This window comes from Triturus cristatus, chromosome 1_2 (genome assembly GCF_964204655.1).
Source record: "Triturus cristatus chromosome 1_2, aTriCri1.1, whole genome shotgun sequence".
In the NCBI taxonomy this organism is placed as follows: domain Eukaryota; kingdom Metazoa; phylum Chordata; class Amphibia; order Caudata; family Salamandridae; genus Triturus; species Triturus cristatus.
Window position 1 is genome coordinate 826,714,457 of NC_140580.1, and position 18,545 is coordinate 826,733,001.

Genomic DNA, 18,545 nt, shown 5'->3' on the forward strand with positions numbered 1-18,545 from the left:
ATCACGCAATTTTCAAAACAAGTACGCCAATCACTTCACTTAGTGTCTGGAAAGTTTCAGGGTGATTTGTCAAGCGGGGATGATAAAAAGGGGGGTCCTAAAACACTTTTCCCCCATGCAATGTCAATGGTGATTTTACATTTTTGAACACGACTACAGCCCGAACCGCTGAACGAATTTACAAGAGTTTTGGCAGAAACCCCCGCCATGCATGGCCAAAGGCCATGCATGGCGGTGGTTGTATTAATGTATGGTAATTATATATTACTTTACGTAAAAAAAAAACATAGAAATTCACTGAAAAAACAAAAGGGGACAGAGATGTTATAGTTAGCCTGACACTAAACCCATACAAAACCAAAGAAATTCAGCAGTGATAGTTGTACTTATCTGAAGAAACTACAACTCATGCTGTTAAGCAACTTTAGAGCACGAGTTATAATTTCTCAACAAAAGTAGAACTATAGGTATAACTATAACGTCCGTTTAACCTTTGTATTTTGACACACACACACACACACACACACTCTCTCTCTCTCTCTCTCTCTACAAGTAACCAAAACATATTGTCTGGTTTTTATGTTGTTTATGTTTGTACACTTTAAATGGTGGCTTTTGAAGAAACACCATGAGGTGATATGAATAGAAACTGTGTATTCAACGATAGTCATACACAAGACCATCACTCCTGGATCGGGTACTTCAACAGAGGTGTTTTAATCCAACAGCAAAGCGTTTCGACCTTGCGGTCTTTTTCAAAAGCCAATTTGCAAGTGAACTGAGGATCCTTGAGTCCAAATACATTGTTCTTATCAGCAGCAAGTCTCCCTTTGGCCTGAATGATGATGAGGAACTTCTTTTTCCACATTAGATGAGTACCTGTTCTTGTTCCTAGTATACATCCTCCTTCTACTGTGATCACTGTGTTCCCTGCGCATACTGTATCTCGTTGGGGGGATCCTAACCGGTATTCAGTATCTCCAGTTTTGAAATACTTCACGGGAATCTTAGTCTGCAAGCTGGTAATGTGTCATTTCAACATTGCCAGTATGTAATGCTTATATCTGGTGATGTGACCCCGCCGGGGGCACCAGTTTCATCCCCTATTTGTTTTTAATTCCCTTTCTCACTGATCTAGAGGGAGAGAACCAGGTCAGCAGAGCTGCTTTAGAGCCAGAGAACCAGGTCAGCAGAGCTGCTGTAGAGCCAGAGAAACCAGATCAGTAGAGCTGCTTTAGAGCGAGAGAACCAGGTCAGCAGAACTGCTTTAGAGGGAGAGAACCAGGTCAGCAGAGCTGCTTTAGAGTCAAGGGACCAGGTCAGCAGAGCTGCTCTAGAGCCAGAGAACCAGGTCAGCAGAACTGCTTTAGAGCCATAGAACCAGGTCAGCAGAGCTGCTTTAGAGCCAGAGAAACAGGTCAGCAGAGCTGTTGTAGAGCCAGAGAACCAGGTCAGCAGAGCTGTTGTAGAGCCAGAGAACCAGGTCAACAGAGCTGCTCTAGAGCCTAAGAACTAGGTCAGCAGAGCTGCTCTAGAGCCAGAGAACCAGGTCAGCAGAGCTGCTTTAGAGCCAGAGAACCAGGTCAGCAGAGCTGCTCTAGAGGGAGAGAACCAGGTCAGCAGAGCTGCTTTAGAGCCAGAGAACCAGGTCAGCAGAGCTGCTCTAGAGCCAGAGAACCAGGTCAGCAGAGCTGCTTTAGAGCCATAGAACCAGGTCAGCAGAGCTGCTTTAGAGCCAGAGAACAAGGTCAGCAGAGCTGCTCTAGTGCCTAATAACCAGGTCAGCAGAGCTGCTCTAGAGCCAGAGAACCAGGTCAGCAGATCTGCTGTAGAGCCAGAGAAACCAGATCAGTAGTGCTGCTTTAGAGCGAGAGAACCAGGTCAGCAGAGCTGCTTTAGAGGGAGAGAACCAAGTCAACAAAGCTGCTTTAGAGTCAAGGGACCAGGTCAGCAGAGCTGCTCTAGAGCCAGAGAACCAGGTCAGCAGAACTGCTTTAGAGCCATAGAACCGGGTCAGCAGAGCTGCTTTAGAGCCAGAGAACCAGGTCAGCAGAGCTGTTGTAGAGCCAGAGAACCAGGTCAGCAGAGGTGCTCTAGAGCCTAAAAACTAGGTCAGCAGAGCTACTCTAGAGCCAGAGCACCAGGTCAGCAGAGCTGCTTTAGAGCCAGAGAACCAGCCCAGCAGAGCTGCTTTAGAGCCAGAGAACCAGGTCAGCAGAGCTGCTTTAGAGCCAGAGAACCAGGTCAGCAGAGCTGCTCTAGAGCCTAAGAACTAGGTCTGTAGAGCTACTCTAGAGGGAGAGAACCAGGTCAGCAGAGCTGCTTTAGAGCCAGAGAACCAGGTCAGCAGAGCTGCTTTAGAGCCAGAGAACCAAGTCAGCAGAGCTGCTTTACAGCCATAGAACCAGGTCAGCAGAGCTGCTTTAGAGCCAGAGAACCAGGTCAGCAGAGCTGCTGTAGAGCCAGAGAACCATGTCAGCAGAACTGCTTTAGAGCCATAGAACCGGGTCAGCAGAGCTGCTTTAGAGCCAGAGAACCAGGTCAGCAGAGCTGCTCTAGCTGACACTGACTGACTGACTGACACTGACAGACACTGACTGACTGACTGACTGACACTGATTGACTGACACTGACACTAACTGACACTGATTGACTGACACTGATTGACTGACACTGACTGACACTGACTGACTACTCTCTACTACTCACTCTCTACTACTCTCTAGTACTCTCTCTCTACTACTCACACTCTACTACTCACTCTCTACTACTCACTCTACAACTAGTCTCTACTACTCATTCTACTACTCTCTACCACTCACTCTCTACTACTCTACTACTCTCTCTCTACTACTCACACTCTAATACTCACTCGCTACTACTCTCTACTACTCACTCTCTACTACTAGTCTCTACTACTCACTCTCTACTACTCATTCTACTACTCTCTACCACTCACTCTCTACTACTCCACTACTCACTCTCTACTACTCACTCTCTACTACTCTCTCTCTACTATTCACTCTCTACTACTCACTCTCTACTACTCTCTACTACTCACTCTCTACTACTCTCCACTACTCTCTCTACTACTCACTCTACTACTCTCTACTACTCTCTACCACTCACTCTCTACTACTCTACTACTCACTACTACTCTACTACTCTCTGCTACTCACTCTCTACTACTCTACTACTCACTCTCTACTACTCTCGCTACTACTCACTCTCTACTACTCACTCTCTACTACTCTCTCTCTATTACTCACTCTCTACCACTCACTCTCTACTACTCACTCTTCACTACTCACTCTACTACTCGCTCTCAACTACTCTCTACTACTCACTCTACTACTCACTCTAATACTCTCTACTACTCTCTCTACTTCTCACTCTCTAATACTCTCTACTACTCTCTCTACTACTCACTCTCTACTACTCTCTACTACTCACTCTCTACTACACACTCTCTACGACTTGCTCTCTACTACTCACTCTACTACTCTCTACTACTCACTCTCTACTACTCCCTACTACTCACTCTCTACTACTCCCTACTACTCACTCTCTACTACTCTCTCTCTACTACTCACACTCTACTACTCACTCTCTAATACACACTCTCTACGACTTGCTCTCTACTACTCTCTACTACTCAAGCTCTACTACTCACCCTCTACTACTCACTCTCTACTACTCTCTACTAACTCTACTACTCTCTCTCTACTACTCACTCTCTTCTACTCTCTCTACTACTTTCTACTATCCTCTACTACTCTCTACTACTCACTCTACTACGTACTCTACTACTCACTCTACTACTCACTCTCTGCTACTCACTCTATTACTCTCTGCTACTCTCTGCTACACACTCTATTACTCTATACTACTCACTCTCTACTCTCTATTACTCACTCTCTACCTCTCTCTACCTCTCTCTCTACTAATCCCTACCTCCCTACCTCTACCTCTCTACCTCTACCTCTCTCTACACGCACGCATATGCACATATATATAAGCATATATATGCATATGCATTTATATATATGTATGTGTTTGTGTGTGTATGTATATATATATATATACACACATATATAAACATATATAATCTGCATATCTATATAAATACAAATATAAATGCATGCATACATATACATATATGCATGCATATGCATGTTATGTACATGAAAGTTTGAAAAACACTAATAAAAGCAAAGCTAAAAAGCCACCTAATTACAAACAGAATTGCTTTAACTTAAACGAGGGCGAGACCTATTGCATTTTCAATGCTGGTTTACTTTGGTTCCATCTAGAAGGCATTCAGATGTGTCACACATTTGCCATAAATTCTGTTAGCACTCTAGTTGCTCATTAGATCACTGTAGTAAAGCTACTGCTCACCAGGGAAGTCTGCTGCTGGTATTGAAAGTGCATGTTTCAGTCTGCATGTCAGAATTTCTTAATGAAATAGAAGAGGATTTGAGACGTCAAAATGTGCCCTAATTTTTCTTTCTGCAGCACTAATCATAATTTCTATGGCAAAATGAACCCCCTCATTTTGTTCCTTTGCAAATTAAATGTTTTAAGTGTTACCACTTTATTCCAATCAAGATGGCTTCAGGTGTGCCATACGTTTGTCATAAGTAAGACTGTTAGCGCTCTAGTTGTTCTTTAGAACACTCTGGGACATTCTGTCATTGGGCTATACTTGGGCTACATCTGGGTGATATTTGTGCTACATTTGGGCTCTTTTGTGTCTGGTGGCCATCTTGGGAGACTTATTTTTTATGAATTTTCCTAATTTTCTTATTTACTACAGTCTCCTCAGTAGGAATACTTTCAGTTTTTTTACATTGATTCCATCAAGAAGGCATTCTGAGGTGTGTCGCACATTTGCCATAAATTCAGAATTTTAGCACTCCAGTTGCTCATTAGATCACTGTAGTAAAGCTACTGCTCACCAGGGAAGTCTGCTGCTGGTATTGAAAGTGCATGTTTCAGTCTGCATCTCAGAATTTTTTTATTAAATAGAAGAGGATTTGAGAAGTCACTCAAAATGTGCCCTAATTTTTCTTTCTGCATCACTAATCATACTTTTTATGGAAAAATGAACCCCCTCATTTTGTTCCTTTTTAAACTAAATGTATTAAGAGTTACCACTTTATTCCAATCAAGATGGCTTCAGGTGTGCCATACGTTTGTCATAAGTAGGACTGTTAGCGCTCTAGTTGTTCTTTAGAACACTCTGGGAAGCTGCAGTAGAACACAAAGGAATCAACTGACAGTCTCTGCTCTTGTTGGATGTACATATTTTACTTAGAATGTCAGACTTCATTCTCACATGACTGAGAAAGATAATGTGAATTTACAGAAAATATGCTCTCAGTTTAGCTTATGGATCACCTTCCAAACCTCTGTGGGAAAAGCATGAGAAAATAGTTTTCTCTCAAATATCCCAGCAGAAGGCTTTTTCACATGATAAAATCACCTTAGAACACACCACAATTCCTAAAATGAGTATGGTACCATCAACAAATGATTTATAATGCAACTAAAGTCTTAAAACCTTCTATTAACTGCAATGCTTTTTAATGAGGTGCTATCATGTATATTGGTCCCAAGATGGCTGCCAACACTTCTTGGATAAAGTGCTGACAGCCAATCAGATCTCATGATGAGGTGTGTGGTTAGGCTCTGCCCAGATATATCTATGATTTTACTTTTGATTTTCTCAGGACCTACTGAACTGATTTACACCATTTAACCAAAAGGCACAAGTGTGAACCAAGGGCTACCTTTTTGCCAAATTTGGTGTATTTCCGTTCAGCAGTTCGGGCTGTAGCGGCGATTAAAGGTTTTAATGGAAAATTGCATGGGGAAAACACATTTTGGGACCCCCTTTTTTCTCGGCCCCCGCATGACGAATCACCCCGAGACTTTCAGGATAGGAGCGGACCGGAGCGCCCCACCAGTTTTGGACATTTCGCGAAGATTCGTCAACCGGCGCCAAAGTTATTCCAAATAGAATGTTGCGGATTTCCTATGGATAATAGGTCCTAACTATAACTACCTACTGGCGACCGCCAGTAGGAGATATATATATATATACAGAACCCTTAGCCAGCATTTCCGTAGTCAGTCAGGGCTTGTGGTGCATGTCGCTAGCAAGAGAGTATTGGGAATCCTACACAATGGCTTTTGACAAAAAAGTACAGGGATAAAATTTACAGAATCTCTGATATTTATTGCATCAAAAAATGTTAAAAGAGCAAAAGCGCAAACAGGTTGTAGAGGTACGTGTTTAAGTCGGTACGACCTTTGCCAAACTCAAAGTGCTCAGTGCAATTTGAGATACAAATAGACAACCATTGTGTTATAACACCTATAAACATAGGGAAAATACTATCAGATTGTTCTTACAACACACAATTCTAAGTGCAGTTGTTACTCATTTGAAATATAAGCAATCCAATTAAAATACAATTTGCCATTTTAATATATTTCCATTGTTCTAATGCATTGTATCACAATAAAAAGAATCATGTCTTCAAACAAGAAAATACCCAATGTTGCAGTCCGATATTTGGGGCATTATGGGAAATTTAGTCAAAATCTTGTTAGATTATGCATAGAATTCTTTCTACCTTTGTATTTTAACAAAAATTGTGATGCAATTGAAGGATTAGTTTTCAAATTATCAAGGATTTTACCATATATTTATAACAAATTTGATAAATCAATTACCTGCATAGTGGTTGTGCAGTATACCACCAGTCTTAGTGCCTGATTACGGGTTTGGCAGTGTGGGAGCAGGCCGCCACCCCAGTGCCCAACTCCCACACCTCTAATCTCATCCGCACACCACCCACCAGATTACGAGTACATTAGTGGTCTGGCGGGTGGTACTTTGGCGGTCCCAGGCAGTGAGCCTTAGAACTGCACCACAATGAGAACACTAAAGCCCTTTCCTGCACGGCATGGACTGGTACAGTCCATACCGTGCAGGAACTGGAATGCATGCACACATGGGGGCACAACATGTGCCTCCCTGCATTATCCCCCAGGCCCAGAGGCAACACAGGCCTTGTAGGGTCCTTCAAGTTTCCTCACCACCAGCATATTCATGGTGTGATCACCGTCAGGAGACAGCTGGCGATGGGGAAACTCGTAATATGCTTGGCGGTGTCACAGCGGCACTGCCAGCATATTGCGGCCTCTGACCGCCGCGCCACCGCAAGGGATCGTGGATCCCCAGCAGTTATGGCAGTCCTATGGGGGTCCGACCACTGTACTCGTAATACAGCGGTCGAACCACTGGTGCCACTGCACCGCCACCGCGGGTCTGGCGGTCTGATGAACCGACAAACTCGTGTATAAATGATATTATACCTAACTGGGCATTTATGGAATTCCCAGTCGCTTTGACAGTTTAAATGTAAAATATTAAAACGTCTTTTTGTCTTTTAGTAAGGTTTCTAGAGGTAAATGCTGATAATTGTTGTATAAGGAGCCTTCTGAAGCTGAATTTGTAGAGGTTATTATTTAAGTACCCTGGAGCTATCTCATGAATGTTACCATGTAATTCACAAAAACAAGGGGGTTGCCTAACCAACACAACGAATATGTGCCCAAGGTTGGATTCGGATGCTGCCTTCAAAACAAAGGAGGCCATCCTTAATGGAAGAGGATGCCTCCCACACAATATTGTGTCATGCTTCATCATTGGCATCCTCTCCCCACCCTGGTAAGATGGTACTACCATGGCGGACTCTACCTCCGCGAAGACTTGGCGGTAGGAGGGAGTTCTTACATAAAACATTATTCTTGCACAATAAATCTGGTCTATACTGTATATGTTGATTTGCTCTCAGATAATACGTGAAGAAAAGAAAAATAACAAAAAAGAAAAAAATAGATAAGGTTTGATGAGTTTCAATTGTTATATAACATCTTCCTCTAAGATTGTGGCAATGAATGTCAACTAAATTGAGACGATTATCAAACACATATCTCTGTGAATTCATGTCATTATATGACATGGTTTGTATTCAATCTATTTTAATGTGTTAATGTTCTTAGTTCAGGCTATCTTAATTGGTCCACGTTCTTAATCCAGCTCATCAAATATTCACATGAGGCCTCATTCATTCATTCATTCATTCATTCAGATGTACATAATTCTCTTCATTAGTTCATGATCTAGAATTCTCCATATCAGGTTCCTGGAATGTGAGCTTTGGGCATACAAAATGCTATTTCCCGCAGTACGTTTATGGAATATCATTGTGTATAGTTGACCTTCTATTGGTTCAATTTGTAGGTCTATGAAGTGAATCTTGGAATCCTCAACTGTGCCAGCTAGGTCAAGATTGATATCATTTCCAATAAATGTTTGGATGAATTGTTTAGCTGTTTGTTAGTTGCAAGCCCAGATAATGAAGCAGTCCTATATGAATCAGTGCCGCATGACTATATCTTATGTGTAAGTTTCATATGTCTCTGTCCAGATGATTTGTTCTTCCCACCATCCCATCATGAGATTTCTATAGCTCTGTGCCATCTTGGTACCCGTGGCAGCGCTACTTGTTTGTCTAAAAAGTTTATCTTGGAATAAGGTCTAATGTCCCTAGCAGAAGTTCATCATTGTCATTATCATTTTGCATTGTAGATATTGTATATGTGAGTATTATCTCAGCAAAAGACTTGGTCTTCTGTTGAGATAATACTTACATGCTTTAAGGCCATCTTGATGCCTGATGTTGGTAAAGAGTGATGTTACATCTCTGGTTTTTCATAGGAAGTCTCATTTCCAGAGAATATCATGTATTTTGAGAATGAAGCGAGTAATGCTTCTGATGCAAGATGGTAAGGATAGCACGTGGGGTTAAAAAAAATCATAAAACATTTATTTCAATTTTAATGACACATTGCACTGCGCACTTTGAGTCTGACAAAGGTCGTACTGACTGAAATGCTTTACACTACGGCATGTTGCACTTTTTGATGCTTAAAATATCTGAGATTCTGTGACTCTTATCCCCTTGAGCTGGGCCACTAGAGGGCAGAATGTTCTAACAAATAAAAAAAAGGCTTCTCGAAGCTCGAGGGGATTCAGAGAGGCCTTTGTAAAACATTGGAATGTTGCTCTGCGGGCCTTTACCGGCCCAGCCCGTAGAAGCATGGAGCACTCCATTGTCTACAATGGAGCTCCCAAGATTCCAATGTTCTAATATAGCCTTAAAGCCCGCCGTAGAGGGCTATACCGGCTATTAAAGGCCCGCTGCAGCGTTAAAGGCCCGAGCCGAAGGCGAGGGACTTTAACAAAGCAGCGGGACTTTAATTGCCGGTATAGCCCTGCTACGAAGGGCTATAAGGCTATTAGAACATTCTGCCACTAGAGGGCAGAATGTACTAACAAATAAAGCCTTCAAGGAGCGTGAGGGGATTGAAATCCCCTCGGGCTCCCTGAAGCCTTTGTTCACAGCCAGAGCTGTGAACAAAGAAACATTGGAATGTTGGAGCTTCGGGCTTATACCAGCCATTGTAAGCCCGGAGCACTCCATAGTTTTCAATGGAGCTCCCAACATTCCAATGTTCTTAATATAGCCTTATAGCTCGCCGTAGCGGGCTATACCGGCTATTAAAGGCCCGCTGCATCGTTAAAGGCCCGAGCCGAAGGCGAGGGACTTTAACAAAGCAGAGGGACTTTAAAAGCCGGTGTAGCCCTGCTACGAAGGGCTATAAGAACATTCTGCCACTAGAGGGCAGAATGTTCTAACAAATAAAACGAGGCCTTCGGGCTCCCTGAAGTCTTTGTACACAGCCAGAGCTGTGAACAAAGAAACATTGGAATGTTGGAGCTACGGGCTTATACCAGCCATTATAAGCCCAGACATTGTTTTCAATGAAGCTACCAACATTCCAATGTTCTAATAATAATTGTATGTTTATTGGTATACTTTTTCCAAATAAAAGTCATTGGGGCACCTTTATTTTCGCTTGCAGGGCATTAATAAAAGTAGCCACCAGTAAATGTAATCTGTATTTTGGTAGCATTAGCAATAAAATAAACTCAGAGCACAGGCTAAGTGAAAAGCCACTGTAACTTGGAAACGTTCATATGAGCGCTCTAACCGCTTTTATGAAATGTTTGCAGAAAGAACTATATCCAAGTTATAAAAGTACACTCTGACTGTATGCTCAATGGAAAACGTTACCGCGTGTAACCCCCAGCAGTTGTTTGGGTCTGAGAGGATATTCTTGAAGTCGTGTTCTAAATCAGGCCTGCATACGGAGGCAGCGGCGCGACAGACAAAGCTGTAATTGTTGAAGCATAACTACATGACCACTCGGCGCTGCACACCAAGATCTGGGTTTGGGCTCGTTTAGGACGGAGATAAGCAGGTGTCTCATTTAAAAGTCAAATGTATTTAAAATTGCACCTGGACTCCATCAAATACAATCCTTAAATTAATGTTACCTCCACACTTGTATAAATTAGGGACATATATGAATTATGAAAGTGAATGCCATTAACGGAAAACCCACTTAGCAAGTAAAACATAGGTTTTTGGTGACACTACAAGAGAGTCTTTTGTCAATAATTGGCGATTCCCGGGTCACCACAATCCTCTCCCCAAAAATATGGGATTGGCCAGGAAGCCGTCTAACGTGAAGGCATGCCGCCCAACTGGAATTTATAATGCAACTGTACAAAAAACCCAGTTGAAGACATTTGTAGTGCAGTGTAGGTTTCTTGTGTAGTTATGTAGTGGACAAAAAGGAAAAATACTGTATCTCAAACCCACGTCTTTTGTCCATTCAAATTATGTTGTACATTTTTTTCAACAGTATTCATGTAGATTATGTTGCATGCTATATCGTTTATTGAGCATCCACCAACAAAAGTCATCAAGGAGCTATAAAAATTTAAAAAAAGAAAATCAAGCCTATAATAGCAGACAGCTCTCTGAATGCAGAGGTTCACCGCCTTACGAAGCCGTAGGTAAGTGATATATAATGAAATATAATGATTTGAAATTTCAGACAGACTGAGGAATGGTTAACAATTAGTAAAATCGCAAAGCACCGAACCGTTCCCTCCCACATATGCAGCATCTCATTAATACAAAAACTATCCAAAAAGATGGTATTTACATTTTGAACGCACCTTGCCCGTTTGTTGTTGAAAGGAAGACACGATAATCCCCTGGTAAGGATTTGTAACGGTCCGCGGACGTTCAGCATTAGAATATTAAAAGCTTCTTGATGAATAAAATGGAAAGAATAAAATACAGGCTTCCTGCCTCTACCTCACCACAAACCAAATTAACAACTCAAAGCCCAGGATGTGGCAATATATACAACGGCGTCATCTCAATGTTTACTTTTGAATTGAGGCTCCCAGTAGGAGTGACAATGCTAATGCAGTCTAGAGTCACTGCAGGTCGGAACGTGCTTGATGTCGAACAGCAAATGAATGTTGTGTGTCTACCTGGAGCCAGGTCCTTTATCGGCTTCACTGATGTCCCCTTTTGTCTCTCATACGGTAAATTTACACGAGGAGAGGGTAGGAAAAAAAACAAAAAAACCCAACCACCTGGCAGCCTTCTGAAGCAACACAATGAATATTACCGCCAGGGGTTGTGTGTTTTTGCATGCTAATAAATTCACCAAACCAAGACCTTGAAAATAATCTGGAAATGTGTTTAGAATATTTTAAGGCTCTCTTTCCCAAGCATGGCTCATGCTTCTGTAAAAACAAAAATTCCCAGTGGGAAGCACTTAAAAACCTCTGCGTCTAACTTTGGAATATTGTCTCAAGATTCTCAAAACGTTCTGCCTTGTCTAAATTACGAAAAAACAAATACAATAAATGCCAGAAAGAGGAATATTAAGACACCTGGTGTCATACAAGGACATTATTTTGTTTCCAGTACACCAGCGTTTGTAAATGTATGGTTGTACTGTATCGCGCTGTAATTGCACTTATATAGTGCTTCATACCACTGATGAGGCGCTGAAGCGCCTAAGTTGATGGACAGCAGACTAAAATGTGGTCGTAACTTGTTTTCTAAAGTGCTCTTAACCTTATTTATCTCACTTATTTAAACATGGTGAACGCCATGAAGACTTATTTGCACATGGCTGAGTCTGAACTGGGGCGGGGAAGTGAGCTAAAGAATGATGATCGATTTAACCCAGATCTGTGACTGAAAAGTTTCAGCGCTCCTGTGCCATATATCCTTGTGTTTGCTTTGAAAACCATGAAGATACCAGCATTGTAAACAAAAAAAGGCATCACCATGACTTGCATCTCCTCTCTACTCTTCTACCTTGCTCTGTGTCTCCAATTGCAATGTCCTCTTCCTCCGCAGATAGTTGAGCCCCTCCCCCACTACAACCATCCCTCTTCCCTCTCATTGCATTGTTATAATCTCCATCTCTCTTCAGTGCACCAGGTGCCCACTCTCCCAGTTTACTGGCCCTATTGCAATCTGCCTAATACAACATACTCCACTGGTTTGTGGCCAAGTGTGCACTATACAAATCACAAACCTACATAAAACATAGATAAATAGCTACCTGTAGATTTCCCTAGTATGTGCAGTAGAAAAATGCAGTCTCTAAAATCTCAGTGACAGCAAAGCATGTTCTCAAAGATGCTAATTTTGACACCGCTTAACCACTTTAACCAAGTTCACATTACCACACCAGTCAAGCATGTCTCCATTGCACAACATAGCAGGTACATGATGGAAGCAGTGAAACTGAGAAAGCAGAAATCCATGCAGCAGTGAAGTGGACATTGTGCTTGGTTTGAAATCTAAGTTAAGCCATGTGCAGCCATCTTAGTAAAAGGACCTAAGGCAAGATGTATCAAGAAACTGGTCACAAACAGTAGTCTCAATTTGGGACTACTGTTTTGTAACCTGTATCTAATTGTGCAAATTGACCTGTGTACTAAGTCGGTTTGCAAAATTCTGATTCAGAGTGGATCACATTCTGGCCTACTTAATGAATATTTATTAGGTAGGTCACAAACTGTGACTCAATCCGACTGGCCACAATCACAGGTAACAAAGGAAATCGGACTGCGTTTTCTTTTGATAAATAATTTTTCACAATTTTCAGTGAGTCCATAGTGGTATTTGGCCATCGCTTATTCCCTATGAAACTTGCACATCAATTCACAAAGGTGCAATCGTTCAAAGGCGACCCTTTCCCTTTTGCAAATGAGTTACCATGCCACCTTGGGAGTCAGTAACTTTTCAATTCTTGGTCGGATACCATTGATACATATGTTATCAAATGGCAGTTTGGATGGAATGCCCACAACATGCTCCTTGCAAATTGCAATTCAGTATCCCATCACAATCCCATTTAAGGAGTTGGTAAAACTTAACATGGAATAAAGTACATGGAAATAAAGTATTTGGAGTCTGAATCAGAGTGTTTGTGGCTGTAAAAACAGTTTAGTACATCTGGCACCATATTATTGCACTAGGCCTATGAATACCTGGAGTGTTCATGTTATTAAGGTATTGTTTTTCTTAAGCATCCAAGCATCCAAGTATAATAGCGCTGTGTTGTTTGGGCTCCAATTAAGACTTAGATCTGTCAAAGTTCATTTAAAAGTAAAAATAGAGTATGGGGAATGACTACTTTGTAAAATTACCAAAATGTAGAACCTTTTTGACAAAAATCAGATGATTTTCCTCAAAGAAATGCATTGACGGTATAATATGATTATACAGTTTATGCAAATCAGAGGACGGTAGTAGAGGATGCAAGGGTCGCCCATCAACGATTAAACATGTAAAAATGGGCTGTCAAGTACACAAAGCGATCTAGACAAATCAAGAAACAAGGAAATGTGTATCGGTGCCACTCAGGGTAAAAAACACCTCACTACCTTGAGTGCAGAAAACACAGGTACCCACAAACGTGCCTGTGAAGTAATGTACAACAAAATATACCCCGGCACTCCTGATTTTTAAATTACAAATGTGTGACCTTATGAGTCAGAACTAATAGAGCAGAAGTCCACTTTACCACAGTAAAACACCAGAGATTTGTTCATACAAGTATTCCTCAATTTATTCTATACAAAATTTCCAATTCAGCTAAAAACATTTTAATGACCATATTTGACAGGACTGAGTACACTACAAATTCAGAAAAATGATGATAGAATAACGTTCCTTGAATAGCAGTGAAATTATTGGCGAACCACTGTCACCTAATAGCGCAATTATTTCTCCAGAGCCTTGAGGAAGTCACGGATGTGACGAAACACGTGTTGGCTGTTCTCGTGTTCTGTTACAAGGACTGATTCAAGTCACTACTATTCAAGGAACGTTATTCTATCATCATTTGTCTGAATTTGTAGTGTACTCAGTCCTGTCAAATATTGTCATTTAAATGTTTTTAGCCGAATTGGAATTTTTGTATAGAATAAGTTGAGGAATACTTGTATGAACACATCTCTGGTGTTTTTCTGTGGTAAAGTGGACTTCTGCTCCATTAGTTCTAACTAAATAAGGTCACATATTTGTAATTTAAATATCAGGAATGCGGGGTATATTTTATTGATGAAAATACAGTTTGTGTGAGTGACAGAAGTTGTGTGGCCACCACCACAGTAGTACTTGTCCTTTGAGCCCATTTGTTCCAATACGAGCTGTATAATGTCTAGGATGACAAAGATCTAATTATAAAATTGTTCAAACAGTTCTTTCAATGTACTTATTGGATGTAAGTTCTCTATTACCGTGCTCTAATTTAAAAAAGAAAAAATCCATTAGATGACTATAAGAAATTGGGGTAGTAATTAATAGGGGGAGAGTACCCACCTCAAGTAATAATGACAACCCCTGTCAGGGTGAGACATTAAAGTCACAAAATTAACTTGAGCTCAACCTCGTGGTACCGATCAAACAGAGTAGACAGGTTTAACTTAGAGGCAGTGTGTAAACAAGTTGTTCAGTACCAAAACAGTGATAAAGTCAAAACACAATAAAAGAAAGTTCCCAAATCAATTTAGAAAATATAATACATTTTAACAAATAAAATGACAGCAAAAAAAAAAAAGTTTAAGGTTCAAATTAGCGGTAAAAAAAGTTTGGCATCAACCGCAGTTTGTTGGTTGTGCTTTACTGGTATCTATTCTGACCACGATGGTGGGCAGGGGGTTAGTGTTATGACCCTTGCAAGTGCAGTACTCTTCTATTCTTCCACAGGTCTATAAAGGGTTCTGCGGAGGGTTCTGATGAGGCCACACTTATGCCTGGCAACAGCCTGCGGATGTGGGCAACTCCAGGCCAATCCCTAACCACCCACCCAAAGTGAATTTTCGTCATCCTGCTTTTTTCAGCCTCTGCCTCTTCTGCTGGACGCTTGTGGAACTAATTTCAATATGGCCGTTGCCTCGGTTGAGCTGCCTTTGCAGCTGAGAGGAGATGAGCTGGCAGATCTCCCCGCCAGCTGCCACCTACCTTCCAGGCTCGTCCTCTGTTGCTTGGCATCCCCTTCAGTCCCGCTCCATTTGCCAAAGGTGGTTAGAGGCAGTGAGTAAATCCGGGCACTGGTTGATGTGACTTTGTGACCACTACCGGTTCGTGGTCTTGTTAACTCTGACTTTTGTGGGCCCCCTGATGTACTATCTACCATTGCCGGTCTTTCAGTTACTATGTTTTTCCAGCCCCTTGACTCTACCTCCATATCCCCACTACCTTCTATGCTCTATTGGGACTTGTTTCTTTTTTTCTGTGTTATGCTATGCTCTTGTAACTAGTGTATCTATGCAGTTACCGTTTTCATGTAAAGTGCTCTGATACCTCCGGGTCTAGCCTGTGCTTTATAAAACTTTTCAATTGTAACTGATGTAACTTTAACGCAACATTCCTCTGATAAAGCGCTCTGATACCTCCGGGTCTAGCCAGCGCTCTATAGAACTTTTCCTATTATATCAAATCAATACTTTCTTTCCTGAACGCTGAGACCTGTGCAACATGGCTGATGCCCGGTGGAGCTGCTAGACAGCTAAAGAGGAGATTGGCCCTGGTTTTCCCCCTTGACCGTCACCTACCCAACCGGACATCAGTCACAGTTCCTCCTCGTCTCCCTCCTTCGATTTCTCGCAACATTGTTTTGTTTACTGTACCCTACCTTGTTGCAGGGATTCTGCTGATACACAGAACTATGCGAAGAACCCCAGGACCTCAGTGAATTGTGGTGTACCAGAAACTCACCTCAGAACCCAGAACCCAGTATCCGGCTAGCATAAGTGTCCCATTCGTTATCCGAGGTTTAGCTCGGCGGTCCCAATGAATAGACAACCCAGAACAAGCGACTCAGTACATACTCAGGAATGGTGGGAATCGGAAATACCTGTTCGTATATTATTCTCACATCAGTCCACAACAATAATCAACAGAGACACGTTGTAAATAAAAGGGGTTTATTTTTATAGACCACGTGTCCTAAGATGCAGTACTTTGGCTAATACAAGCAGACAAATGATTAATATCAAAACCAGCAACATAGTTACAATACCATAGAATATAAAAGGGGTGATCATATTATAATGACAGTGGATACTACCACCTTCCCTTTACTAAGAAGCTAATATTATTATTATGCTAATAGAAGGTCTCTTAGGCTTGAATAGGGGACCCCATACCTCAAAGATCAGCTTAGTGAAATCACATCACAGGAGCATCAGGAGTCTTCTCGCAGGAAGGCTCGTCTTCGGTCTGAATAATAAACATGATGTCTGTGATACTAAAAGCACTAATTTTCAGGCATTTGCAGCTGCGCGTGTGTTATGGCTAAATAGTGGGCCGATCAACCTAGAGTGAAAAACATGCATTGTGTAATAATCCAGACTATTTGTCACACCGTGTACAGACCAAGGTCGCTGCGCAGAGCTTGGGATGGTAACAACAGATTGCTCTTGTGTGAAGCAAGTCTCGAGACAGCAGTTCGTTTTAAGAAATAACATGTAAACGCAGTGTCGTGTGCAAAAGCAAAAAGATGGCTTTCTAACATCTAACGTGGTTATGCTAACTTAACAATGCCTGTACATATTCAGAGAGAACTCACTACACGCCCCCTTGATCGAAGCACTATTTATTAGGCAAGAAAAGAGAGAACGCAGAGTTCAGTTTCGTCAGAGCAGAACAAGGCGTAACCAATCCAAAGGTTCAGAATGAGTTAAAGTCTGAAACGAAAAAATTGAAAAGCAAAAGGGGAAACTGTGGTGTCCGAAAAAAAATATAATCAATTAAAAAAAACTCAAAACAACCATCAGGGAGAAAGCAAAAAAAGAAAAAGGTAAATGCCGCGGCAGGGTGCTGTCCAGGAGCGTCAGGCGCCAAGGGCGATAGTGCAGTCAATCCATGAATGTATAGGCAGCATATGTGGCAACCGCTTCCAACAAAAATCATTTGCAGGGCCAGCGAAAGTCTCAGCCATCCAATCCATCAACGAAAAGGAACACACGTGTTCTTCAATCAGCGGAGCTTCCAGCACGATCAGAGGGCACCCGGAATGTTCCTCCAAATAGCTCATAGCCAAGAAGTTGTAGGCAGCTGTAGAGATGTCCCAATTACCCAGGATCCCATGTGCTGCTCCACAAGCCATTATCCGGACACCAGAACAGGTCAACTCGTGAGACACTAAGGGCCTCATTAGTCGATCGAAATCCGGCACCGGAGACACCAGGCTGGTCAAACACAAATCCACAGGCCATTCAAAGGGACAATCCAGGCAGTGAAGCACAGGCTGCACGCAGGTGAAGTAGCAATACCGGAAAGATAATCCATATGCCAGGCTTAAGGTCGCCAATGGCAGAGTTCCATAAAAGTCAAGCATCCTATCCCGAAGAAGATGCAGGCGGGACAGGTGCACGTGCGGCACAGAAGGAGCAGCCATTCCGTAGTATGAAAAGGAAAAGCAGCACACCCGCCACTAGTGCCAGAAGCAGCGGAACACCTCCAAAGATGCTCGAGAAAAGTGAATGAAAAAATCCCGGAACCACACCAAAAATAGTTTGGAAAGAGGTCACGAGACCCGAGCCCACAAGTTTAAAAAAATGAGCCAGGCCGGTCGTGGACGAGGCATTGAAAATAGTTTGGATCAAAGAGCCGAAATGTAGGGGGAGGTCAGTATTCAGAAGCGCCTGTACCTCAGTGCGCGTATTAGCCACGTGAAGGTCGAATGTTTCACGAGATGAAGTCAAAGACACCTCTTTTTGGGACAATAGGGCTCTTATTCTGCTCAACTTGTTGAACTCTGCTTTCAAGGTTGGAATCGAAGGCCAGATGGAAGCATCCAGCCGCCCATGCGGGGGTGGAAAGAGAACATTATTGCAGCAGACCACTTTCTGCGAGACAGTTACTATATACGGGATTCCCACTAACATCCCACAGCAAGCTTCACTATTCAAAATCAAATAACTACCGTTAGCAAGCAGTGTGAAAGAAGGCGTAATCACAGGCACTGGGACACCTCGTAGGATGCAGGCTAAGTTCGGTGCTTGT

The 18,545-nt window shown here is 42.2% G+C and overlaps 1 protein-coding gene across 2 annotated transcripts in view; it reads right to left on the reverse strand.

The window, feature by feature from the left end:
- ACOT7 (acyl-CoA thioesterase 7) overlaps positions 1-18,545 on the reverse strand; it is a 1,181,269-nt gene that overhangs the window by 1,013,880 nt on the left and 148,844 nt on the right. The window contains exon 1 of one of the 2 annotated variants that reach the window (XM_085608889.1): positions 11,171-11,336. The exons of the other annotated variant lie outside the window; for it this stretch is intronic. Coding sequence (XP_085465015.1) covers positions 11,171-11,247 — 77 coding nt within the window. The 5' untranslated portion in view covers positions 11,248-11,336. Of the gene's footprint in view, positions 1-11,170; positions 11,337-18,545 lie in introns of those variants that run through there. 2 annotated transcript variants of the gene reach the window in all.